This window comes from Vombatus ursinus, unplaced genomic scaffold (assembly GCF_900497805.2).
Source record: "Vombatus ursinus unplaced genomic scaffold, bare-nosed wombat genome assembly UNPS02014819.1, whole genome shotgun sequence".
Classification (NCBI taxonomy): domain Eukaryota; kingdom Metazoa; phylum Chordata; class Mammalia; order Diprotodontia; family Vombatidae; genus Vombatus; species Vombatus ursinus.
This window is the reverse complement of record NW_020954597.1, coordinates 453,042-479,697: the sequence shown is the minus strand read 5'-3', so window position 1 is coordinate 479,697 and position 26,656 is coordinate 453,042. Positions and strand designations below refer to the sequence as shown.

The 26,656-nt window shown below is 47.9% G+C and overlaps 1 protein-coding gene across 1 annotated transcript in view; it reads left to right on the top strand.

The window, feature by feature from the left end:
• TAF1 (TATA-box binding protein associated factor 1) overlaps positions 1-26,656 on the top strand; it is a 43,050-nt gene that overhangs the window by 3,722 nt on the left and 12,672 nt on the right. The window contains 34 exon segments of the mRNA XM_027836740.1: positions 7-71; positions 907-1,024; positions 1,122-1,238; positions 2,406-2,528; positions 3,797-4,041; positions 5,163-5,199; positions 5,202-5,251; positions 5,253-5,381; positions 5,799-6,020; positions 6,443-6,644; positions 7,088-7,264; positions 7,972-8,099; positions 8,190-8,297; positions 8,402-8,575; positions 8,726-8,899; positions 9,131-9,235; positions 10,373-10,573; positions 10,718-10,859; positions 11,006-11,136; positions 11,767-11,847; positions 12,647-12,796; positions 12,952-13,071; positions 13,317-13,492; positions 14,058-14,299; positions 14,724-14,925; positions 15,431-15,596; positions 16,260-16,471; positions 18,419-18,527; positions 18,693-18,791; positions 20,191-20,368; positions 22,380-22,447; positions 22,732-22,854; positions 26,222-26,314; positions 26,398-26,482. Coding sequence (XP_027692541.1) covers positions 7-71; positions 907-1,024; positions 1,122-1,238; positions 2,406-2,528; positions 3,797-4,041; positions 5,163-5,199; positions 5,202-5,251; positions 5,253-5,381; positions 5,799-6,020; positions 6,443-6,644; positions 7,088-7,264; positions 7,972-8,099; positions 8,190-8,297; positions 8,402-8,575; positions 8,726-8,899; positions 9,131-9,235; positions 10,373-10,573; positions 10,718-10,859; positions 11,006-11,136; positions 11,767-11,847; positions 12,647-12,796; positions 12,952-13,071; positions 13,317-13,492; positions 14,058-14,299; positions 14,724-14,925; positions 15,431-15,596; positions 16,260-16,471; positions 18,419-18,527; positions 18,693-18,791; positions 20,191-20,368; positions 22,380-22,447; positions 22,732-22,854; positions 26,222-26,314; positions 26,398-26,482 — 4,752 coding nt within the window.

Here is a 26,656-nt window from a genome sequence, read left to right as displayed (position 1 = left end):
CCTTAGCCGGCTTCCTCTTCGGCAACATCAACGAGGCCGGGCAGCTGGAAGGAGACGGCGTCCTGGACAAGGTGAGGCTGGCTGGGCGGCGGGCCCGTGCCTGGCCCCTGCGACCCCCGACGGAACTCCGGCACAGTTCGGGGTCTGCCAACTAAGCCGTGCCATCTCTGTGCCCGGGCGAGCTCCCCTCCCCCTGTCCGGGCCTCCGTTTGCTCAGCTGCCCAGCCAGAGGGTTGGGGTTGGAGCGGGCGACCTGCCTAGCCTCTCCCAGCCCCGCTGCTGTGATCGCGCTGATCCGAGGAGGGCATTTGGTTTAGCCCCTTGCCCCCAGGCAGAAGCTCGGCTCTCGAGCGTTCGGAACGGAGAACTCTGCCCATTGTCCGAAGCTGTGTAGGAAGGGAGACTTCACAGACCCCTTGAAGTGTTCCATTTCTGTAAGATCTCACCTGCCTTCTTTCCCACGCCCAATAGAATCCGCTCCCGCAATTCCAAGTCTTTTCTCTCAACCTTGTGTACACATGCAGAGGGTTACTTCTTAGCGTTGCTTCCTCATTTGTTTAGAAACTGTGGAGCCATCCCCTTGGCTGTCTTCTAAGCAAAACCACCCCAATTTCTTGAACTTTTCTTGGAGAATGCATTTTTCTTCCCTTTAGTTATCTTGGTCATTCATTCCTTTTGGAAATCTTCCCGGGTGCTTCATACCCCCTTTTAAAGTATGGTGACCAGAAATGGACACAGTACTTTTGAGGAGTGGAAGGATGATTTCCCAACCTATACAGGTTACATTCTTTTAGCAGGTCCAAAGTATCTTGTTGCTTTATGGATATGTTTTATGCTGGAGTAAGAATGCAAACCTAAACGTGAGAGAGCGGTATCTAGTTAGGGGTCCTCTATCTCATTTCTCAGGAGTCTAAGAAGCACTTGGCAGGCCTTGGGGCTTTGGGTCTTGGCAATCTGATCACTGAAATCACTGCAAGCGAAGGGGAAGTGACTGGAACTGATGGCGCCTTTGTGGATGAAGAAGGTGAAATTGGGGTCTCGGATATTTGGGAGTGCGGTGTAGGAATGATCTGGGGGAATCTGGGTTGGTTTCTCCCGTGGATACCCTTTTTCCCCTCCAGGTTGGGTTAAGAGCACTGAAGATGCCGTAGACTATTCTGACATCACTGAGGTGGCAGAAGACGAAAGCCGAAGATACCATCAGGCGATGACCAGCTTGCAGCCATCCTGCCCCTCAGGTGATTCATGGGGAGCTGTCAACATTCTTCCATCCCAGGGCTGTGGTGACCACCCCTGGCCCCAGCTTTGGGGCCCAGTTACTGCCATGGTCCCTGCTATCTGTGCCTTGGATCTGCTTTTCTTCCTTTCTCAGCTTAGTTCCAAGAAGTCTTCAGCCAGTCTGTTTTCTTTTGAAGTACTCACCAGGACACCATATTGAAAGTGCTTCATTCTTCCTTCTGTTAAGTCGTGGATACATTGCTGCCATTTGGTAACTGCCAAGCAATGATGGTAGCAATCTCTTCTGCCTTATCAGCTAGCTCTTGAGCACCCACAGGGATCAAAAGAAATGATATTTGCAAAGTGCTTGGCATGTAGTGGGTGCTTAAGAAATGTTTTATCGACTGACTGAGTAGGGTTGCAAACCTGGGGGAGAACAAGAGGACAGTGTTGAAAATAATGGGGGAATTGGAAAAGGGATGAGGAAGAGCTCAGTGTGGTACGTGTGACAGTGTGTGAGAGAGGGGGGGGGGCATGTGATAAACACATCTTCAAGTTTAGTGGTTGGGGCATCTCAGTGAAGGGGGGCTGTCGATCATAGGAGCCAGATGATTGGGAAGAAGGTATGTGGTTAGGGCTGGCAGTACAGCTGTGGAAGTGAACAGCACGCTGGTACAGGGAGAAGGGACTGAGCGGGGAGAGATGAGCAAGGGGGTTCAGCATTTCGCTTTGAGGGACGATCAGTTAAAGAGCAGGCGGCAGAAAACACAGAAGGAGTGGTTAAAAAGCGAGAGATCCAGGAGAGCGATACTCTGGACTTAGAGGCTAGAAAGGCATATCAAGGTGTGTCGCATGCGTTTCAGAGCTAGAGTAAGAAGGTCAGGGATGCAGGGGTGGAAAGGGGAGGCTAAGAAGTCTTCAGGGGAAAAGGGGGAAAAGGTTGCACATGGTCCAGCTGAGTCCCCCTAATTCCCCAGTAAGGTTATGTACACGTGTGCATGGTGTGGTGTTCGGCTGTGTGGACATTCCATCTTTTCCTCAAAGAAGAGGCTGCATCTCCTGTGTGTTCTGCAGGGGTCTGCACGGTGCCCTGTGGGGATGGGGTGCTCCGTATTTGGGAAAGACACCAGGCTAGCCCCTGACTCCAGGGAAGGCATGCTGACTGGCCTGTCTCTTGGGTTTCTTAGATGATGATGATGATGATGACTATGATGCAGACTGTGAAGACATCGATTCCAAGCTGATGCCTCCCCCACCTCCCCCACCAGGACCCATGAGGAAGGATGATGGTCAGGACCCCGCTGTGTGTGGTAAGTGTCCCCTCAGAGCCACCATTCTTTGGTGTATTGCCCCAGGAATGAGCAGGCCAGCGTGGTCTGAAGCCCAGCCTGGAGTAGAAAGGCATGGGGCTAGTCAGCAAAACTGAACTGCTGGGAAGGAGTGCAGGACTGGTTAGAAATCATTCCTTGCATGCATCTTGGAATGTGCCATAGATCTCTGAGTTTGGTCTTGACTCCCCTGGGGTGATATTCCTGCACAGCTAGTACTTACCACCCCTCTGGGCTTTCTTCACTTAATGCAGCTTCTCACATGAAACCTCCAAAGCTTAACTGCCGTGTGGAAGTTTACCTTTCCAAATATTTGGAATGATTTTCCAGTGTGCTTAAGTCAATATGACAGTGTAGATGTCTATCTTAAAGAAATGGCTTATTGGGCCAACAGACCTGTCAGGCCAGCAGGACCCTTCAGAGGTGATCTTAGTAGAGAGGCATTGTGGTGGACTTGTTGGAGTTCTAGACTTCAAGTCAGGAAGGCTGGGATTTGGATTTTTCCTCAGATATATTTCTTGGTCTAGGCAGGTTACTTCACCTTGGGGCCCAAGTTCAGCCTGAAGTAGGTAGTAATATTAGTGTCCCCCCCCCCCCCCCCCGGGGGACAAAAACGCCCCCCCCCCAGCCGCCGTAAGTACCAAATTAGTGTATGTGTATGCTTTGTAAACCTTAACAAAGACTAGCTATTATTAATTCTGATCACTATCTGTATATCTTTTTTTTAAGTGCACAGTTCCCCCTCCCATGGCTGGGTCATTTGGGAGAATCCTGGCCTCCTTTGAGAACAAGTTTCAGTTTGAGGTTACTTTTAGCCCTTGATGTTTCAATTTTTACCGATTTCTTCTCGATTTGCCCTTAGTGGAAGTACACCGCTGTTGGTTTTCTCTTTTCTGGCTTTTTAGTTTGTAGGTTAAATTATCCCAAATTCCATTAACCTTTCCTCATAGGTCTGGTTTTCCAGGCGTTTTCCTTGTTATACTTAGCTTGTCACACATTCTCTAGGTAATGGTGCCCAGGACTGGACACGATATCGCCTGACTCTCACAGAGTCTAATAAGACTTGCCCTTTGCTCGTGTTCCGGCGTCTTCCCCAGTCTTCTTTGGGCTTACAGAGAGGCCTGTGGTGATGCAGTCTATGTTTTGTCCTCTTGTTACAACCTTAGGGATGCGGGTGTGAGGTGCAGTGACAGGAATTCTGTGAGTGATTGGCGCCTCCACTCCATTGGTGCTTCTCTCTCCTGTTGCAGCAGCGTCAGAGGATGGGGATGGCATCATTCTGCCCTCTATCATTGCCTCTTCCTCTGCCACCTCCGAGAAGGTCGACTTCAGTAGTTCTTCAGACTCAGAATCTGAGATGGGCCCACAGGAAGCGAGACAGGCGGAGTCAAAGGAGGGCAAGCTCACTCTCCCTTTGGCTGGGATCATGCAGCGTGACTCCACAAAAGTGCTACCTAGTGTCACCGATCTTTTTCCCGAGTTTCGGCCAGGCAAGGTATGGTGGTTTTTTTATATTTTAGGAGGGTTGTAATGTGAAGGTGGAGAGAGAGAGAAGGGAAAGGGACAGCTCAAGCAAGCTTGGTAGAGCACACGGGCAATGGAAAAGAAGACCATGTATTTGGCTTCTGATAGCTTCAGCCTTCTAAGGTATGAATGGAAAACAATGGAAAAAATCCCATCAAACGTTTCTTTACTACTTTACCTACTGTTTGTAGACCGTGAAGCTTAAGTGCTGGAAATTTAAAACAATTACACGTTATAATAACTGTCATGATATATCACGTAGCCTAAATTATAAGAGCTCCTGTTTGGATAGTGCTCTAAGTCTTCCTTGCCAAAGTGGGAAGGAGCATAATTATGATGAACCCTATTGAAGCATATGGAGCTAGTAAGTGTCAGGGGTAGAACTTACACTCAGGCCTCCTGACTACAAGCCCAGGGCTCGTTTTACTCTGAACCCGCTGCTGTTCTTCTGTGTGCTCTAGAAAGGGGATGCTACAAAGACCGATGAGTGGAATCCCCAAGGTTACATGGTAAGTGCAGTAGAGAAGGGGCTGATCGTTGCTGGGGGAGGCAGGCACAAGAGGAAAGGTTGTTACTGATCCAGGCGAAACAAGGAAGGCTTCGTGAAAGTAGCATTTGAATTGGATGATCAGGACTAAAACAAGCCAGCTATTGGAACTGAGACCTTATGCTGGTGGGTGGCCAAATACATGACAAACCTTCATTTGAGGGAGAGTTCTACACAAGATGTTGAATCAAGAATGGCCGTAATCTAAGTGTTTTTGTGTCTTGTGCTCCACGTGGCCTGTGCTCTATGGGAATTGAGGGATAGTATTTCTGGAGTAGCAGAGTTCTTGTCATACTCTTTCCTGGGATTTTACAGCTGGATAGATTGATGGGAGAAGTGACTTATGCTCTTCTAGTTGCAAAAAAAGGATAATAGCAGGGGTGGCGTGATTGTTTTTCCTTCCATTTGTAGGCACAGGACCAGCATTTAGAAACCCAGACTTGTCCCCTGCAGCTGTGTAAACCTCGGTACTATCTTCTGCCCGATGTGCTCCTGTCTCAATCTTGGACTTTGAGACTGATGCAGCAACGCTCTTTCTGTTCTAGGTGTTGCGCTTCCTTCGTCTCTTTGGCCCAGGGAAGAATGTTCCATCTGTTTGGCGGAGTGCTCGAAGAAAGAGGAAGAAAAAGCACCGAGAGCTGACACAGGAAGACCAAATCCAGGAAGGCGAGTGCCCTGGAGACCCTGAGGTGGAGAGAAAATCACCGTGGGCCTATGAATTTGCTCCCCCTCCCCCTCCAGAGCAGTGTCTCTCAGATGACGAGGTAGGTACAATAGAGGCTAGACATCCCAGTGGGCTGAGTTTCCTGACAGTTACCAGTAGAGAATCCTGGCTTAATCTCGAAGACTTCCCCGACTGATGATGGGAGGAATATGATGGGGGAGGGCAAACCTCGATTCAGGGTCTGATGAGTTGAAAGTCTTGAAGAGTAGGTAAGATGTTCTTGGTAACGTCACTCCATGGCTTCTTCTAGCCTTAGCTTTCGGCAAGGACATCTTTTGCTTAAACACTCCTTGGGATTGTTTGAAGTCATTTCGTTATGACTCTGTTGCCTCTTAGCAACCACAGAAAGTCTGGGTTCTTTTTCTTGGTCGATAAAAGACATTGCCAATATAGAAATTGGTGCTTTGAGACTCAAGGAAGGATAGGCCTCTTCACATCTTTCCCTGTTCTACTGTAGATCACGATGATGGCTCCTGTGGAGTCTAAGTTTTCTCAGTCAGCTGGAGACATAGACAAAGTTACAGACACCAAGCCAAAGATAGCCGAGTGGCGCTATGGTCCTGCCCGCTTGTGGTATGACATGTTGGGTGTCCCTGAAGATGGCAGCGGGTTTGACTATGGCTTCAAACTCAAAAGTGCAGAAGATGAGCGGTCAACGAAGCCAGGGATGGTGGAGAAGGTGAGGTGCTTTGAAGTGAGGAGACAAGGGAACAGACTGTAAGATGTGCCTCATTGTGCCTTGGGCCTTCTTTGCCAACTTAGCTATTCAACAGCAGGTAATAAGAGGAGTTCATCTAGTGCTGGGGTTGGTCTCTGAGTCTTTGACTGGGAATCCGTGGCCAGTTTTGGAGCTGTGGCAAAGGACAGAAGAGCGCTCTGCTTGACTTGATGTTGGGAGGAGGCCGGGAGACGAGCAGTTTTGTCCTTCCCCTGCTCTGTGTTGTGCTTTTCCACTCAGCTTTTTAAATTGAGTGTCCTTCTTAAGTCACGGGTACCACGTGAGCATGCTTTCACAGAGTGGATGCCAAAGGCAGAGGGCTTGCTTTGTCCAGACGTGAGGCCTGAGGTCCCAGCATCCTGACACCTTCTCTGCTAATGCAGGATTTGGGTGTGTTGGAGGAAGCGGGGGATCTTCTGGCCGATGAGAACTTCCTGATGGTTACCCAGCTCCACTGGGAGGATGACATCATCTGGGATGGGGAGGACATCAAACACAAAGGGACAAAGCCTCAGCGGGCCAGCCTTGCTGGCTGGCTTCCGTCCAGCATGACCAGGAATGCCATGGCATACAATGCTCAGCAAGGTGGGATGGGGAGAGGTTCCATTTGGGTGCAGCTGTGACCTTGGGGGTGGTGAAGCCAGGGGAGTGTTAGGATCGGGCCCCGGGCCTACCACTTGATGAGTCTCCTCTGCTAACCAGCTAGTGAGGACTTTACTTTCTACCTAAAAACAAAGCTCGAAGGTTATCACTGAAGTTGTAGAAATCTGTCTGACTCTTGAGTGCTTTGTTTTTATAGTACATCTTCCTTTCTGAAACACATCTCTCAGCTCTGCTTTAGGGAAATAAAAAAGTGAAAAATGCTGCTTTCTCCAAATCAGAGATGTGTTTGTTTCTCCTCAGGCAGAGAGCTAGATAACTCTCCTGGTATCATTTGCTCTCTTCATCTCCCCTTATTCACGGCTGAATGAGCATTCAGCCATTCCTCACTTGCCCATTATGAAGGACCCCTCTCCTGTCTTGAATAGGTTTTACTGCCACTCTGGATGACGACAAACCTTGGTACTCCATTTTCCCAATTGACAACGAGGAGCTGGTGTATGGCCGCTGGGAAGACAACATCATCTGGGATGCCCTGGCCATGCCTCGGCTCTTGGAGCCTCCTGTCTTGACGCTCGATCCGAATGATGAGAATCTTATACTGGGTATGGCAGTGGCCAGGATCAGTGTTCTTTTTCCCATCTGTGTAGCTGACTTGTAGGATCCAACGGCAGGAAAGAACTAGGGTGTAATGGGTTGAGGCGGGGGAGTCGGGGAGGGGGTGCAGGGAGGAATACAACCTACCTTGCTACGTGCTGGGGGCTGGAAGAGCCAGTTTCAGATTGTGCTTGGAAGAAAGCAGTGAGCTGGGGAACATTTAGAATTGCTGCTGTGGCTGCTGGTTCCTAATTTTTAAGAATGGTTTTGGGAGAACATCAAGTATTTGAGTAGTAGCAAAATACGTATTCACACATAAATTTTATATATTATGTAAAATTATATACATACATAAAATCGTACATATCTATATACACACGGTATGTCTATGTAAACACACGCACGTGAGCACGCGCTCGCGCGCGCGCACACACACACACACAGTTTGGGGTGGGACAAGCTCCCTCCCTGTTTGTCAGCCTAGTAAGGGAACGCAGAAAAAGGTTTCCGGTTTTCCTTAAACCTTAGAGATTGGGGAACCCATCTGTTTACTGGTCAGCCGTTCTGCTCATCTGAACCTGTTTCCTCATCTGTAAACAGAGGGGATTGGATTGAATGTTTTCTCGGGGTTACACCTAGAACCACAAAGGACTCTCAGGAAGGGAGATGGATCTTCCTGAAGGGTGTTCCTGAGCCGTGTTTGTTTGATTGTCAGAAATACCCGATGAAAAGGAAGAGACAACATCGAATTCCCCGTCGAAGGAGAATAAGAAGGAATCCTCTTTAAAGAAGAGTCGAATCCTCTTGGGAAAAACGGGAGTTATCAAGGAAGAGCCCCAGCAGGTCTGTGAGGGGGTTCGTGGGTTCGGGTGTGGGGATCTTTGGGCAATCGAGGAGCTCTCTGAGTGATGTCCGTTTGCTGTGGGTGATCAGAATATGTCCCAGCCGGAAGTGAAGGACCCTTGGAACCTGTCCAACGACGAGTTTTACTACCCCAAGCAGCAGGGCCTTCGCGGTACCTTTGGGGGGAACATTATACAGGTAAAAGCAATTTTCTGTGAAGGGAGAAGTGGGTAGGTCCTTGGGGGCTGTTGGCTGGCACTGGCTCAGTTCTCCAGTCAGAGCCTGCGTGTTGCCTCTTTCAGCATTCAATCCCTGCGGTGGAGCTCCGGCAACCCTTCTTCCCCACCCACATGGGCCCGGTCAAACTCCGGCAGTTCCACCGCCCGCCTCTGAAGAAGTACTCCTTTGGGGCCCTGTCCCAGCCAGGTCCCCACTCTGTCCAGCCCCTGCTGAAACACATCAAGAAGAAAGCCAAAGTAAAGCCTTTCTGGGCGGGCGGGGATAGGAGCAGGGTTGGGGGGGAGGGTGGTGGTGGGGGCAGGAAGGTGTTTCTCTGTCTTTGGATGAAGTGCATTGAGCTCGGCTTTGTGCTCTGATGTGGACTGTGCTTTCTCTGTGCTGGGCAGATGAGAGAACAAGAACGCCAGGCCTCAGGTGGTGGGGAGATGTTTTTTATGCGTACACCCCAGGACCTGACAGGCAAAGATGGAGACCTGATTCTTGCTGAGTATAGTGAGGAAAACGGTCCCTTAATGATGCAGGTCGGCATGGCAACCAAGATAAAAAACTACTATAAACGGGTGAGTTTGTTTAGGGAATTTGCCTGCTGTTGTCATTATATACGATGATGATGTTATAATATAGGTTTGTGTTCATCCTCTACCCCTTTAGCCCATGAGCTCCTCTGGGGACAGAATTGTGTTTTTGCTATACTTCATCCTATCCCGGAGGGGCTCAGTATAGCTCTCTGCTCACTTAGAGGGGTATGCCATCTATGTTTGCTCACACTGAGTCTGTTTTCTTCTTCCCAGAAACCGGGGAAGGACCCTGGAGCCCCTGATTGTAAGTATGGAGAAACGGTTTATTGTCACACATCTCCTTTCCTGGGCTCTCTCCACCCTGGCCAGCTTTTGCAGGTGAGGAATTCCTTCCCCTTCCCATTCTCTGAAACCTCCCCCCTCCCCCAAGTTATAAGTCTAGTCTAAAGGAAAGAATAGATGGGGGCGGGTCATTCACGGGAGGATCTGAATGGCGTCATCAAGGCAATGCTAATCAACCTCGAAGTCGCTAACCTTCATGGGAGGCTAACAGTGGAGTGGATAATAAAAACAAATTGGGTTTTTTTAAAAGGGGGGTGGATTTTTGTTCCTAAATATCTTATTCTTAGACTAAGATGAAAATGAATTCCTTTTTCGCAAGCATAGGTGAGGAGAGGGAGCTCAGGGTGACACAAAGAAGTCAACCTGGAGTTAAAAATTTGCTACGGCTAATCCCCAAAGTGCATATTGCCATATATGGAAAATTGAGACTTGGCCATATTAGTCACGGTCACTTTGGAGTAACGAGCATGCCTGAGCCGTGCCATCTGTAGCCTCCAGTCCCAGAGATTACCTTGGGTTCTTTCTAAAGAGTCCATATGCTGTCTCTCCCTCAAGCCTTCTTGTGCTCTGCTGTAGGGTACCGCTGTGCTCTCCAGCTTTGCCTCGCCTTCTCTGGTGGACATCCTGCCATTTCTTCTGTTTCGTGGGCCTTCTAATGTTGGCTGAGCTCTACTTCACCGCCTCAGCCTGTTTTCCTGGCTTGCTGCTGTTGCTTCCTTCATTTCTGTGTATACTTCTAGCATTAAGCATCTTCTTCAGACTGTGGCACCCCCTTTCTGGTCTTTGTTTCTCTCCTCTTTTGTATCTTTTTTCCCCACATCCATATGCTGAACAGCTTTCCTCTTCAGTTGTTCTTAAAAGCCATTCCTAAATTCCTAGGCCTCTAGGGACAGTTGATCTTTATGTATCTTGCCTTTTGAGAAAAAGAGACTTACCCCTGTGCATCTGTCTCCCTGAAGGGTGGGTTTCTTCCACAGGTTGTAGTTGGGTTTATTTCCTGAGATGGGCTACTGAGCACGAGCTGTACTTAACTCTATATTCTCTTTTGGAATTCTGGGATTTTATTGGTGCCAAATACAACTTAGACATCATAGAGAGCAGCTTCTTTTCTGGCCAGGCTCCTCATCAAGTGCTTTTCTGGGTCTCATTTCTCATTCCTGTATTCTCTGACAGGCATTTGAGAACAACCTCTTCCGGGCTCCAATTTATCTTCATAAGATGCCAGAGACAGACTTCCTGATTATTCGGACACGGCAGGGTTACTATATTCGGGAGCTAGTCGACATCTTTGTTGTTGGCCAGCAGTGCCCTTTGTTTGAAGTTCCTGGTCCCAACTCCAAACGGGCCAACACTCACATTAGAGACTTTCTGCAGGTCTGATTTGGTGGGATGGAACAGGAAGGGAGGGGAGCTTAGCTGACTGGGCCTGTAGAAGTCAGGTGCTTCTCGCCTTCCTTCTAGGCCCTGGAGATTTATCAAAGAGATCGTTTGTTCGTTTGTTTGTGCTTTGATTGGCAGGTTTTCATATACCGCTTATTCTGGAAGAGTAGAGACCGTCCACGGAGGATCCGTATGGAGGACATCAAGAAAGCCTTCCCTTCTCACTCGGAGAGCAGCATCCGGAAGAGATTAAAGCTCTGTGCTGACTTCAAGCGCACGGGTAAGCCATGGTAGTGGCAGCTGTGCATTGACCTTACCTCCCTTGAAGTCCTCTTCTGACGACTGGTCTTTGGCCATTGGCTGGCCTACTGGAGGCTGTGCGTGGTGTCGAGAGAGTGGGGATTTCACTTCCTGAGTCTTTTCCAGGGATGGACTCAAACTGGTGGGTGCTGAAAACCGATTTCCGTTTACCAACTGAAGAAGAGATCCGAGCCATGGTGTCTCCAGAGCAGTGCTGCGCTTATTACAGCATGATAGCTGCAGAGCAGCGGCTGAAGGTAACTCGCCAACTTCTCCTTCCTCATGGCCGCCCCTGAGCTGTGTTTCCCCTTGGCTTTAGAGGAAGATTCCAGGGGCTTCATGGGAGATGCTGCCTGGTTTTTCCATCTGGAAAAGATTCTGAATGGATGGATGAGGCGCCTCCTGTGTTCTGAGGCACTGGGAAAGTTACTTTGTTTCTCCATCTGGGTGGTGATTGGCAGCTATGTGAGCAATGAAGTCCCTTGCGGCTTGTTCCCTGTATCCAACCAGGCAAGCCTGAATGCTGCAGGTGTAGTGTGGAGGAGAAAGCTCGCATATGGTTCCAGTTCTGTTCCTTCCAGAATGGGCAAGGACCAGGGGGCCTGAGCTGGTTGGTTCCTTGCCCCATAGGGCTTCAGCTGTGAGGAACTTAAGTTGAGACTTGAATTTAGGAAGTGAGGAATCTTCACCGTGAGTCTCTAGCGCCTGTTGACTTAGCTGGCCTGTAATAAGTGCCTGGAAAGCTGCTGAGGACACTGCAGCTCTGTCCCCTAAGGACCTAATCTGGTGTTCAGCCTAATGTGGTTGCCTTTGTCTCTGCCCTGAGGACATAAGGGTGGCGTGGTTCTGTTGGTTGGTTGACTTGGCATCACTTTTTCCCTCTCTAGGATGCTGGTTATGGGGAAAAGTCTTTCTTTGCTCCGGAAGAAGAGAATGAAGAAGATTTCCAGATGAAGATTGATGATGAGGTAAACCTTGTGCTGATTCCTGTGAGCTAGCCTCATCCATTCTTCCTTGCTGTCTTTCCCTTTGGCAGCCAGTGTGATAGTTCCCCAGCTGTGTGCTGGTGTCTTAGGAATGCCATCTCCCATGGCGATTTTCAGCCTGTTGCCAAGAACAGAAGCAGGAAAGGGAAGTCAGCCATGCTATGGAGGGAAGTGGTTCCATGCTCTCCTGTGCTGAGGTGCGGGGTGTGGGGAGAGAGGCAGCTGCTGACTTAGAAAAGCTACGAAATGGTCTTAGAGCTTGGAGCCAAGAACTAACCACTGAGTACACACTGTACCTCTGACACATGCTTGCCTCGGTTTCCTAAATTATCGAGTGTGATCAGTAACATGATTTCAACACCCGAAGAAGACTGGACCATTTATAAACGGGGAGAGTGGAAAGAGCCTTACGGCCAATAGGTAATGGGCCTTGAACTGATGTTGGTGGGGCAGGGACAGCTGTTAACTGCTCACATTCAGAAAGCTTGGGGGCGTCAAAGCAACCACGAGAAGAAAAAAGCCTATGCTTCAGTGGTCATTTTCATTTGCTTATTGATGTGAGCTATAGTTCTGGGGTGGAGGGAGCTGGCGGTGAAGTTCTGAATATTGAAGAGCGTGTCTTCACCATGGTCAGCCAGCTAACCCACTATTGAGATAAGAAGAGACAGGAGAACAGTGCTCTGTGCACCTTTAAAGGTCTACTTGTTCTTTTTGGGGGGTGTCGGGGATACTTTCCTGTAGGACATGCCACCAGCATTCCAAACTCTCCTTTCTGGTCCAGGTGCGTACTGCTCCCTGGAACACTACGAGGGCGTTCATTGCAGCCATGAAGGGCAAGTGTCTCCTGGAAGTGACTGGGGTGGCAGATCCTACAGGGTGTGGGGAAGGCTTCTCCTATGTGAAGATTCCAAACAAACCAACCCAGCAGAAGGTGAGGCTGTGGCCAGAGCTGTGAGGGCGTGTGTGAGGCGACTTCACTAGTGGGGGCATTGCCTGCAGACTTGACTAGAGGGCCCTTCAGAGTGGTAGGCTAGTAGCAAGAGTAGATATTCTGGGGTTTCCTCATTGTTCTATGTTTTGAGATAGGATGACAAGGAACCCCAGCCAGTAAAGAAGACAGTCACGGGAACCGATGCAGATCTCCGTCGCCTCTCTCTAAAAAATGCCAAGCAACTTCTCCGTAAATTTGGTGTGCCGGAGGAAGAGGTTGGTGTGGAGGAGGCTGACTGGGCACTGTATGGAAGGTAAAGCCAGGAGTCAGGTGTGAGGGGCAGTCTGGGGATTCCTGAGGTAGGTTGGGTAATGCTAGTGAATGTATTCTCCGCACAGGGCCTAGCCTCCTCAAAGCCTTCCACTTCATCCGCTTGCTTTTGTGGTCCCACAGTCCCTCAGCTTGTTTCCAGAATCATTGGAAGAGCTGAATGTGTGTCTACATGTGCATGTTGTCACAGATCAAGAAGCTATCTCGGTGGGAAGTAATCGATGTTGTGCGCACCATGTCAACAGAACAGGCTCGCTCTGGAGAGGGGCCCATGAGTAAATTTGCCCGGGGGTCAAGGTTTTCGGTGGCTGAACATCAGGAACGTTACAAAGAAGAATGTCAACGGATCTTCGACTTACAGAACAAGTGTGTTGCTAAAATGCTGTTAGCAGCCAAAGTTGGAAAGGGTAGAAGGGCAACAATCCTCAAGGTCTCCCAGAAACGTAACTGGGTAGGCAAGAGTCTGAGATTCCAGAGGAAGCCATCTCAGGGCAACTTAGCGTCTGGAGTAAGGCTGTCGGGGAGCCCTCTCGCTGTCCTGAGTGACATGAGAGTGGATGTGAAAGGGACAAAGGGGGCCAGGGCAATTTATCTTCATGGCTTCTTTGGGTCTAGGAGAAGTGGTAAGGCAGACAGATTGGCTTTGGGGATGGCTTGGTGGAAGGATTGGTTTGCCATTGGTCCCCCTTTGGCTTGCTGTCCCCTCTAGCTGGCACGGGGCTATAGCACTTCATCAGACTTGCTTTTTGTGACTAGTCTGGTCTTTCTGTTTGAGTCTCTCTAGCATCTTAGCAACTTTGAAGTGGCCCCTAGTGATGTTCATTTCTTGGCTTGCCTGTTCCAATTCTGTAGCTCTTTGGACTATACCTTGGTGTTGGTCTTTTTTTTTTTTTTTTTTTTTTTCTGGTTTTCATATTGGTTTTACTTTCAGAGTTTTGGCATCGACTGAGATTTTGTCAACTGACACTGACAGCAGCTCGGCTGAGGACAGTGACTTTGAAGAAATGGGAAAGAACATTGAGAATATGCTACAGAACAAGAAAACCAGCTCTCAGCTATCAAGGGAGCGGGAGGAGCAGGAGCGGAAGGAATTACAACGAATGCTACTGGGTGAGGAAGGTGCCAATGACAAGGAAGCGGGCAAGAAAGAGAAGAAGGACAAAAAGGGACTGTGTACGTAACACAACATGATATGCGGCAGAGTGTGGCGCAACAGGAAAAGTGGGGGATGAGATTAGAGAAGCCAGAAGATTGGTAAAAAGGTGGATTGGACTTTGAAGCCCAGTAAAGGAAAAATCAGAGAGACAGAGAGACCTCCCTCCCTGCATTGGGAATGATGGGAACTTGCCATCTCCAATAGTTGACGTTGGCTTGAAAGCAGCCTAGGCGCGCCGATAGCGTGAGGGTGGCCAGGGAAGGTAGCTTGGTGACGTTGCGATGAACAGAACCTCTTGTTTCCCTTGCATTCCCTTGAATATCGTCTTCCAAATCACCATTCCGTACTGTCGTGTTATGTGTCTTCGCTCAGGGCAATGAAGATGCTAGCTCCTCAGGGTTCCAGGGGAAGGGTTTGAAAGACCATTTCTCTCACCAACAGTGAGCTCTGGAGGCTCTCACAAGGACGATGACACAGCCTCTGTGACCAGTCTTAACTCCTCAGCCACGGGTCGCTGCCTTAAGATTTACCGTACCTTTCGAGATGAAGATGGAAAGGAATATGTCCGATGTGAGACTGTGCGGAAGCCTGCTGTCATCGATGCCTACGTACGCATACGGACAACAAAGGACGAAGAATTCATGTGAGTGTGTGGGCCCTGGCCTTCTACAAAAAAGGGAAAGCATTGAAGGACCAGGCCTCAGTTTGCCCTTCAGCCACAGTGGCAAAGGTTAGACAGTGCTGATTTTGAGCTAGGAGTCCTGGTCACTCAGTTTTACTTCACTTCCTGGGGAGCGCTGATTTACATTGGATTTTCTTGGGGATGAGGGCATCTGAACTAAATTTGGGAAAGTCACATTTTCAGTTTCATGTGTGGATTTTTTAAAAAATGATGTTTGGCTGTTTTGATGGCCCTTGGGGGATGTGTTAAGCTTCCCTAGGATGAGGAGAGAATGTTCGTTCCTCTTACCAACAGTTTCTCTGCGTGGGAATGGAACAGGCTTCCATGGAAGGGGAGATGTTCTGTGTCTAGGCTTGCATGAGGCCCTGTATTATGTTACCATCGTTGCTATCACAAGCCCCATTATACTTGGGTAGATTCTCCCATCACTGGGATGCTGATAGTGCCGGAAATGTGTTCATTTTAGTCGGAAATTTGCCCTGTTTGATGAACAACACCGGGAAGAGATGCGGAAGGAACGGCGAAGGATCCAGGAACAGCTGAGGCGGCTCAAACGGAACCAGGAAAAGGAGAAGCTCAAGGGTCCTCCTGAGAAGAAGCCCAAGAAAATGAAGGAACGTCCTGACTTGAAGGTAACTGTAATGTGTGCCCCAGTGGATAATGTGTGGGACTTGAAGTTAGGAAGACCCGAGTTCAAATTCTGCCTCAGACATCTGCTAGCGGTGTGTGTCTACGTGTACAGTATGTGTGTGTACGTATATATACATGTGTATGTGTGTGCACGCATATATGTATGTGTAATGTAATATATTGTATGTGTGTGTGTGTGTGTGTGTGTTACACACACACACACACACACACACACACATACTCACATTTGTATTGGGTACCGTCTAGGGAGGTTCAATTTCCAGCCCCATTTCACAGGTGAAGCAGACTTAGGGCATTCAAGCCAGACTTGCTCCTTCCTTCTGGAGACTAATGTTCCCCACTTCCAGGAGCACAGCTCCATATTCTGATACCCTGTTTATTCCCTGCCCTTGTTTGAAGTTTCTTCCCAGTTCCAAATAGCTCACACTTGGCATGGACATCTTTTTGGATTCAGGTATAGTTTCATTTGTGCAATTTTGCGCAATTGTTTTTACTCAAGGGGCCTTTGGACGATGGGGTAGATAGACACAGGTCAAAGGCAGAAAATCTGAGGCTGTACCTAGTTTACTTGCTTTGTGTCTGTCACTCGGCACCGCTAAACATGGCAGTTGTTCACCTCTGACTCGTAACTTTCTTTTTCACAGCTAAAATGTGGCGCTTGTGGTGCCATTGGGCACATGAGGACAAACAAGTTCTGCCCTCTGTATTACCAAACCAATGCTCCACCCTCCAACCCTGTTGCCATGACGGAGGAACAGGAGGAGGAGTTGGAAAAAACAGTCATTCCCAATGATAATGAAGAGCTTATCAAGGTGGAAGGGACCAAGATTGTCTTGGGAAAGCAGCTGATTGAGAGGTAAGGGGTGGCGAAGCAGGAAGTGCCTGGAGTTCAGTGGTGTGTTCCTGTCAAGTGCTGGGGCTGGGCAGGGGCTGGGAGGGCTGTGACCCGTGGGGGTCGGCTGCCTGCCCTTCTTTATTTCCTAACAGAAATGCCAGGAGAGGCAGGCGCTAGAGTGGCCGGGGGATCAGGAACTCTGGGCCTGCTAATCATCTACTGCTTCCTTTGACCTTGAACTTGTCCCTTCCTTTTTTCTGAGCTTCAGTCTCCTCATCTGTAAAAAGAAGGGCTTAGATTCAGTGATCTCAGAAGTTCTTCCAACTCTAACCTTCTGTGATTCGAAACATTTCACAGTTCCCCACAGTGCCCTTAGCCACCTCCTAATAGGGCAGGATAGCTAAGGAACTCCAGTGCTTTTCTCCACCTGGCTTCTGTCCTCAGGGATCGAATAAAAAATATCACAGAGAAGCAGCCCTTTTTTTTTTTTTTTTAAAGGGAACCTGTGATCTCATCAACATAGGTACTCCCTGCAGACCACGACTCGTTCATGCCTTCTCATTCTGTGGGACTTGTCCATGCCCTCCGTAGGGGATCCACCCAATATACGGGAGGCCTTCCTTGAGGTCTCTTCACATTCTGTGGGTACCAGGGCAGCACTCAGACTGTCCATCTGTTATCCCTTGCCCTCCCTGAAACAAAAACCCATCTTTTTAACACCAATATTTTTCTGGTGACACTATATGGCTCTGAATGATGGAACACTCCAATCTCTGAAGAAAGCTGCAGCATATTACTAATGATGACTGTCGAGCAAGAAGTGGCGTAAAAGATCTCATCCAGGAGATATATGTTTGGAAAAGGAGGTAGGCCAGTCATGTAGCAAGATGGAGGGATAACCGAAGCAGCCATAAATCTATAGCGATATACTTATATATATATAATATATATATAATATATTATATATATATTATATATATATATATGTGTGTGTGTGTGTGTATATTTTTTTTAAGTTAAACTTTTTTTATCAAGTTCAGCAGCTTTATAGAAAACCCTAAATATCTGAAACTAGTTACACCGTCTTTCAAGCTCCCTTCTGAGCTTTGTTAGTATATATACCTGTATAAAACATGGCTGCAGTCAATGTGTATGTAGCCTTGGGTTTTTTTAAACTTCATCTTATTTCCTACCACATGTCTCACCACGTACTTGATACTGACAGAGATATGGTGTGGTACACCCTTGGGTTCACATACCCTGTAGTTTGCTTAACCATTTCCCTTTTGGAGGGTATTTGGGTTTGTTTCCAGTTTTTGTTTTTTAGTCATAATTCACACTGTTTGTGAAGATCTGTGTACAACATAGCCTTTTTTCCTTGCGCTGCATTCTCAAAAGTAAAATTGCTGGTTCAGAGTATATGAACAGTTCTGTAGCTTTTGCAAAATGTTGCCAGGTGGAGCCCATATGTAGGAAGGGAAATAAGAGCAGTCCTGAGCCAGTTGGCAGAAGTCATCTGTGGGGAGAGAGCAGGGGGTGAGGCTTGCCTGACTGGGGTAGGGGAAGAGTGCGGTTTGAGAACCTCCACCAGCAGCTTGGATTTCTTCGTTGTTTCCGTGCAGGTTGAGGCCTTTTTTCCCCAAGTTAGAATCATAGATTCTAGAGTTGGAAAGAACTGTAGAGATCATCTGATTCAGCTCCTTTATTTTACATATGAAGAAACTGAGGCCTAGAGAGGCCGTGATTTGCCCTGTTTCTTTTCACATTAAGTTCCAGATACTGTGAGGTCCTGTCAGAGCTGTGCCTTGGAAGAAAGATGCCTGCAGGGCTTTTGACTTAAGTTATCTTCCCAACCCCAGAATCGTTTTTAGGCGCTTCAGAAGCTCTTCTTGGGGTGGAGGGAATGGCAGTGGTCTCTGAGTACCAGCTGTGGGCCTCTGTACTACTCTTCGGCATTGTTTTTCATAGCGCGGATGAGGTTAGACGGAAATCGCTGGTTCTCAAGTTCCCTAAACAGCAACTTCCTCCCAAGAAGAAACGCCGGGTTGGGACTACTGTTCACTGTGATTATTTGAATGTGAGTCCCTGTGTTCCTTCTTCTGTGCTTCTCACTGACCCTCTAGCCCTCGAACCCTTGCTTTAGACTGGGCCAGAGGGAATGCCTTACTCAGTCACACTGTTGCTGGGCTTGCTTTCCCAGAGGGGCATGGTTGTATCTGTCTTCCTACCTTCTGACTTCCAGAGACCCCACAAGTCTATCCATCGACGACGGACAGATCCTATGGTGACATTATCGTCTATCCTGGAGTCCATCATCAATGACATGAGAGATCTTCCCAATGTGAGTACTTTGTATTTACTAGACTAAAGATGGCAAAGCCCATTCTTCTGTGTGACCTATGCTTGTAGCTATTGGTTTCTATAAAATGCCATAAATGAACCTGGATATTCCATGTTTTTACAGGTACAGAATCAAGTGGCTTTAAAAACATCAGACCCCCTTAAGAAGTTGGTTAAATTGGCCAGGGGGAGGATGGTGTGGGAAGATTTGATTCTCGGTTTAGCTGCCTGGACTTTCCAGCCTGGCTTTTAGCACTATCGGCATGTGGTTCCATCAGTAGTTTGTTTTAGGGGGAGGTGTTATCCAGACCTGCTCCCTCTGGAAGGGTTCCTTTGAAAATTGGTGGTGATTAGGCTTCTGGGGTATGGGAGAGACTTTAGGGCAGAGTTCAGTCCCAGACCCCCTTGCATCTCCTTCATATCTACTGCTTCTTTCCATTGGATCAGGTCGTCATTGCCTTTTGACAGGACTATTGTAATAATCTCCTGATTGGTCTTTTCTCTGGGCTTCCATTGCACTGCTCAGGTCCTGTTAAGATCTTCTACTTGCCTTCATTAGCTCCCCATTATTCAGTAGGCAAAGTGGAAACTCCAAAGTCTGGTGTTCAAGGCCTTCCACATGTGGCTCTAACTCTCTTGCCAACCTTCTTGTTCTGGCTGTCTTGTCCCTATGCCTTTCCTCATGTTGCCCTCCTTGTCTGAAAAAGCTTGACCCTTCCCCCCCTTTCCCTGCCTTATTTTAAGGACCAGCTCAGATGCTCCCTTTTTCATAGATACTTATCTCATCTTCCGCTTGCCCCGCTGTCCATGCTGTTCAAGTCTCTGGCTCTCTCCATCTCTTTCCCCCCTCCTCAAATTTCTCCTAACATTTTGTCTCACTTTTTGTTTTATGTTTAGCACTGTCTCTTTTATTTTATTTTATTTTAATTTTTGGCTAGACAACGGGGTTAAGTGACGTGCCCAGGGTCACACAGCTAGTAAGTGTCAAGTGTTTGGTCTGAGGCCGGATTTGAACTCAGGTCCCCCTGAATCCAGGGCCGGTGCTGTATCCACTGTGCCACCTAGCTGCCCCCGCACCGTCTCTTCTAAGAGTTACAGGACCTACCTCACCTATTTTTTTTTTTTTTTTTTTTTGGCTAGGCAATGGGGTTAAGTGACTTGCCCAGGGTCACACAGCTAGTGAGCGTTATGTGTCTGAGGCCGGATTTGAACTCAGGTCCTCCTGACTCCAGGGCCGGTGCTCTATCCACTGTGCCCCCTAGCTGCCCCCTCTCAACTGATCTTGAGGGCAGCAGTTGTTTCTTATTTTGTCCTTGGGTCCCCCATCCACAGCATAATATCTTTTGCATACTCAGTGCCTAAATGTTGTTGAACTGAAGTGCTGGTTCTCATTTGCACAGACTTATCCTTTCCATACCCCAGTGAATGCAAAAGTTGTGAAGGACTATTATAAAATTATTACTCGGCCCATGGACCTGCAAACACTCCGTGAAAATGTCCGTAAGCGCCTCTACCCATCTCGGGAGGAATTCAGAGAGCACTTGGAACTGATTGTGAAAAACAGTGCGACATACAATGGTAAGAAACACCGACTCCTCGGCTGGATAGGACCTTGCGAGGTCAACTGGTCTAATCAGACCCAAACCTCAACAAACTGAGAGTCATGAGACTGAGACTGGTGCTTTTAGTGTATTATGATATGTTCAACATTGCTTTAGGGTAGGGAGGCAGCATGGTAGAGTGGATAGAGGGTGAGCCTTAGAATCACAAAGACCTGAGTTTTAGGATGGAGTACCCTCTCAAGGCACCAGTCAACTCTCAAGATAATAAGTTATAGACAAGTTGCTGAACTGCATTGGTGAAAGGCATTTCTGTACTGGGAATTGGCCAGCATGCAATTACAGGTCTAGACCAAAAAATATCCAATCCACCCAAAAAACTTTTAGGGTAGCCAAGTTAATCTGGCCTAAGGCCTTGAAAGTAGGAGGCAATCACTGTGAAGGTGACTGATACATTTTATCTCTGGCCCTGTGTGCCTTGTAGAATTCATTGACTCTGTCTTCAGACAGACTTTAGGGGGTTATTATGCATAAAAGAATAAGTTCTTTGAGATACTTCATTCAACAGCTCCTGGATGCTGTGGACTGTTTTGAAATACACGTACCCATTCACAAAAGCCTCTAGAATGTTAAGGACTATTTTGCAGAACTAGCACAGTGAACCATAGAGTCCATTGATAATCCTGCTGACAAGTAAAGTCACTCATGAGCTTGTAACTTAAGAGCTCTTACATATAAGGTAAGGTTGTTCATTACAGATTCGAAAAGTAGCATCACCATGACCAAGAAGGAAATGGGAGATCAAGAAAGAGAGAAGCATAGAGATCATGCTGGAGGCATAAGAGAGAATGCTAGAGATTCAGCCTCACTGTGCGATGCCAACAGGACAGCTTAGGGAAGGTCCACCAGGAGCATTGTTTATCCTTAATTCTCTACCTGTTATGAGGAAACAGTGCCACAGCTGCACACTACTACCATGACAGCAGATGTGCCACTGCCATCCTACTCACCTTCTTGGTTAGTTTCACACAGAACTCTACTGACCATGAAATGGCAAGACAGGAAGAGCAACTGTGGCTTGAATCAAGTGATATTCATTGGGCTAGGTCTTTTCAAAGAGTGGGTGACACGCAAGCTGACTAGTTTTGGTATGGTGTGCTAAAATGGGATTACCGAGATCAGAGTACAAAGTAATTAATTCAGGGATATTCTGAAGCCCAGCTTTAAGCTGGTAGACACTTCTGTGAATAGTTTGGAACCACAGTAGCATCTAGACCAGCACTTCTAAAATTGTGGGGTCGAGACCTCATGAGGTCATGACCCACAGTTTAAGAAGCACTGAAGGGGTCTTGAGTGGAAAAAGTTTAAGAAGCCCTGATCTAGACCAGGGGTTCTTCACCTTGCTTGTGTCACGGACCCCTTGGCCAGTCTGGTGAAGAAACCAGTGGACTCCTCAGCAGCATGTTTTTAAATGCACGAAATCCATAGGATTACAAAGGAAATCAATTCTGTTGATATACCATTATCAGAATATTAAAAAAAAAAAAAAAACCCAAGTTCACAGACCCCAGGGTAAGATCCCTTGATCAGGCCAAGTCAATATGCAAGAATCATGGATGGGAGGAAGGAAGGACTTTAAATCAGTCACAAGGCTGAGCATCACACACATTGCCAGGCTCTGCCGGCAGGAGCTCCAGTCACAAACTGCACATCCTCTGTGGAAGAAACGCTCCCGGTGTCTTTCAGCGCTACCCATTCACACACCCATAACCATGATTTGTGGTATTGCCTTCATGTCATAGTGAGAGAAGTTAAGGTAGAAACCAGGCTGTGTGCCAATGGGGAAATGTTTTGCATGTCTACATATTCGTAAGGGGTTTTATTTTTCTTGCCTTAATGGGTAGGGGAAGGGGAAGGGGAGAGGGAAACAAGAGAATTTAGAATTGAGAAAAACCTCAGGGTGGTAGCAGCTTCTGGCCCCCTGTTCAGTAATGGTCTTGACTCCTCTCAATCTCCTGGTATGATTGTAGGGCCAAAGCATTCATTGACTCAGATCTCTCAGTCGATGCTGGATCTCTGTGATGAAAAACTGAAAGAGGTAAGCCATTGTTGTTCCATGTCTTTCTTTCAGAATGAGGACAGGGCAATGGGATTGGTATGCAAGAAGCCAAAGGGGTGGGAGGGGAGGGAAGGTGGGAGGGGAGGGAAGGTGGGAGAGGGGAGAGGGCACCAATGGGAAGAGGGAGGGATGGGGACAATGAATATCAGAAGTCAGCAGGTGCTGTGGTAACTGAATGAGGAGAGATTTCAGAAGGATGAGAGCAAGCAGGCTGCAGGCCCGAACCATTACTATTCTGGACATCCCAATAACTTTCATTTCAGAAAGAAGATAAACTGGCCCGCTTGGAGAAGGCCATTAACCCCTTGTTGGATGATGATGACCAGGTGGCGTTCTCTTTCATTCTGGACAACATCGTCACCCAGAAGATGATGGTGGTTCCAGACGTAGGTGGCCTCTGTTCTGGGCAGTGTGAGGATGGTGCAGGGGTCAGGGCCTACAGTCCTTGTTGTGCTCTCGGGGGGGTGTGTGAGGTCGACTCAGTCAGAAAGATGATTAGAACGTTGGCCCAACAACCTCACCCAAACCAGAAGAGGCAGAGGTAACTGGATAAGAGTACAGTTAGATGGATTCAGGAACCGGTTGAATGACTGGACCAAAGAATACCGATTAATGGATTGAGTTCAACCTGGAAGGAAGTTTCTAGTGGCTACATAACATGGCTGTGTCTTCAGCCCCATTCAATTCAACAGACATTTGTTAAACCCCTACTGTGTGCTAGGCACTGTGCTAGGAAAACAAAGACAAACTGCCCTCAAAAACCTTCTGTTCTACTGGGGGGAAGCAACATGTATGCAGATAAGTAAATGCAAGATGTATGCAAAATAAATACCAAGAAGCTAAAAGGTAATTTCTGAGAGTGGGGGATGGAGTGGGGACTAATGGCCAGGGGAATGAGGAAAGGCCTCTGGTAGGAGGCCGCACTTCAGTTGAGCCCTCAAGGGAATTAGTGGTTCTGAAAGGCAGAGGTAAGGGTGGGTTGTGTTCCAGCCTTGGGGCCTAGCCTGTGCGTTGGCACACAGGTGGCAGATGGAATGTTGAGTATGGAAATGTAAAGGCTATAAGGAGAAGCGTTGTGCCATCGGCCTGGAGAGAGGTGAGTGTATATATGAAGTGCTTGCTCTGTGTCAAGCCCTGTGCTAAGTGCTGGGGATGCAAAGAGGAAAGTCAGGCAGTCCCTGCCCTCGAGGAGCTCCCGTTCTAACAGGGGGACAACACACAGGGAAGGTTTCAGCTTCAAGGCAGATGGAAATAAAGGTCCCATGGTCCTTAGGGTGTTTAGGCCTCTTCTCTAATGTCATTTTCCCTGATAAAATCATCTCAGTCTCTGCTGTTGAGCCCTTGGATAGGGCCAAGGATTGTGGTGGCCAGGTCTTTCCTTTCCGGGTCTTCGGTAGCTGTGTCTGTAGCTCCTGCGGGAGCAGTCAGTCCCCAGGCTGCGTCTGCCCAGGGTTTGCTTCCCAGGAGGATGGCTGAGGGCACAGACCCGGAAGCACAGGGTCTGATGGTGGTCCAGGTGGTGGTTTGCTTTGGTTGGCACATGTTGCCTGCTGTCCCTTTCTCAAAGTGCCTGGCTGCTTTAGGTAGGCTGGCTAACTTACTCTGTAGGTGGCAGTTGGTGGAGGTGGCTGGCACTTTCTCTGTAGGAGCTGTCTCCCTGCGTGAGGGCTGTGAGGGCTGGGCTGGAAACAAAGATCAGTGGTCTGGGGTAGACGTGGGAGGGGGTGCTGCCATTCTATTCAATATGCCTATCACTCACTTAGAGGCGAAAGGGTCCCTAGAAGTCATCAGCTCTTATCTAGTCTTGTCATTTTACAGATGAAGAAATTGAGGCCCCAGTAACGTGACTTGCCCAGAGTCACATAGCTAGTAAGTGTCTGAGGCAGGATGCAGGATTCAAGCCTAGGTCTTCCTGCCTCGACTATATCATGTTGCCTTACATAGATGTTGGCATAGACGGATTGCTTATACGTTTGTCTATGACGTGAAGCTGGGAGAAGTAGCACATACTGTGACAGAATCAGGATCCAAAGGATATCTGAGACTAGAATTATGGACTGAAGGGTGGAATTGAATGGCCCATTAACATCATCCTGCACTTTGGTTTTTAAAAAATCAACTATCCAGGTATAGGATGGGGGAAAAGAGCCAAAATGTTCTCATGAGAAAGATCTGCAGGTTTTCAGTTGGCTACAGGATTCATTAGATGCAAAAATGTCAAAATGGCATGACCACTCAAGGAGCTTACATTCTACTGAGATACATATGATGGGTATAAAAGAAAGTTCTGGACACAATTCTCTAGCAAAATTTGAGGAGAAGAACATTTTCAGATGGGGGAATTGAGGAAGGCTGCCTGGAGGAGATGACATCCAAGCTGAGCCTTGAAGGATAAGAGAGATTCTAAAAGGTGTCTATGAAGAGGGAATGCATTCCAGGCTGACGTGACCTCAGGGAATGTGGGAGATGCCATGCCAAGTTTGGGGATACAACTGGAACAGAGTGTGATTGAAGGGAGTGTCATGTGAGACAAGGCTGCTTGGAGCCAGTGGGTGGCGGGCCTTACATGCCAGTTTGTGCTTCTTTTTGTTTTAGAGGCTTTTTTTCTTTTGTTTTATCTGAGGGAGCCAGAACTGGGCCTTTAGATTCTTTTGGCAGACGTGTATACAGGGGAGAAAATGAGAAGGAAAGGAAACTATTTTAGGAGGCTGCTAGAATTTTCTAAACAAGAGATGCCAAGGGCCCGACATGGCTATGAAATGCCTTTTGACATGACCTTAGGCCGAACTAGAACCAGAGCTATGATAGTTCTGTTGTCCTCTGCCCTAGTCAGCTCACATCTGGAGTGCTAGGTTTGGTTCTGATCACCACATTGTATGAGGGGCACTGAGAAGCTGGTGCATGCCCTGAAGAGGAAAATCTGCTAAGGGGGCACGAAACCATGTTCTGTTTGGATGAGGTTAAGAAAGTGAGAATCCTTGTTTTGAAGAAGAGGAAACTGACAGGTGAAATACTACCTGTCTTCAAATATATGAAGGGTTGTCATTTGGAAGAAGCAGCAGAATTATTCTTTGGCCCTAAAGGACTAGGTCCTACCAAAGAGTGGAAGTTACATGGAGGGAAAAATTTGTCTTAGTATATGAAGCCGAATGGTTATAGCCGTTCAAAAATAGAGCCAGCTGCCTTGTGTTGTAGTGAGGTGCCTGTTACTGCGAGTGTTCAGGAAGCTGCATGACCACCTAGCAGGGATGTTGTTCTTACATCAGGTAGGGATTGAGGGAGGGGCCCCTGAAGTCCCTTTGAATGCTGAGATTCCATAATGCTTCTTGATCTCTTGGAATGTAGGTGGTGTGTGAGTGGAGGACACATAGTGGCCCTCGCTGAAGCACAGAGCCTTTCAGTAGTCCTGCATTTGCAGTTTTTAATGGCTAGTAGCAGGTGAATGCCCTTGGTAAGATGGAGAGCAGCTAGCATCCCAACGAAGAGACTTCCACTTGAGAGCTCCTTTGTCAAACACTGCTCTGGTACTGATGAATTGGGGTTCCCCCTGCCCCTTTGTGCCTTTTAGCTCCTAGGGCTGTTAAGTCTAAGCATCTGCTCTTGAGAAATCCTGAGCTAAGCTGGAGGATGGTTTTCTCTTGTGAGCTTGAATGGAGGGGTGGTGAGGATTAGGGCAGAAGAGCAGTAAAAGGTCAAGCTAATGTTGTAAAGTAGAAGGCCGCTTTGAGTTACTCATTTTTCTCTTTCCTCTAGTCTTGGCCATTTCATCACCCAGTGAATAAGAAGTTTGTTCCAGATTATTATAAAGTGATTGTCAGTCCAATGGACTTGGAAACCATCCGAAAGGTGAGGGGTTTGAGTTGGCAAGATCCCTTTGGAACTTCCTGCTTGTAAGTTTGGATCTAACTGCTAGGCTCTTCTAATTACAGAACATTTCTAAGCACAAGTATCAGAATCGTGATGCCTTCCTGGATGACGTAAACCTTATCCTAGCCAACAGCATCAAGTACAATGGTGAGTATTTCTGTTTCTGGCTGGGCTTAATAAGAATGGTTCTTTGTGGCACAGCCTCAGCATCATCTGAGATGAGAAGTTGAGAAAGACACACTCGGAACTCCCATGAAATGTTTAATTGGATGGAGCAGGAGAGTGGGCTAGTCCCGCGATGTGGGGCTGGGGTGGCTGCCT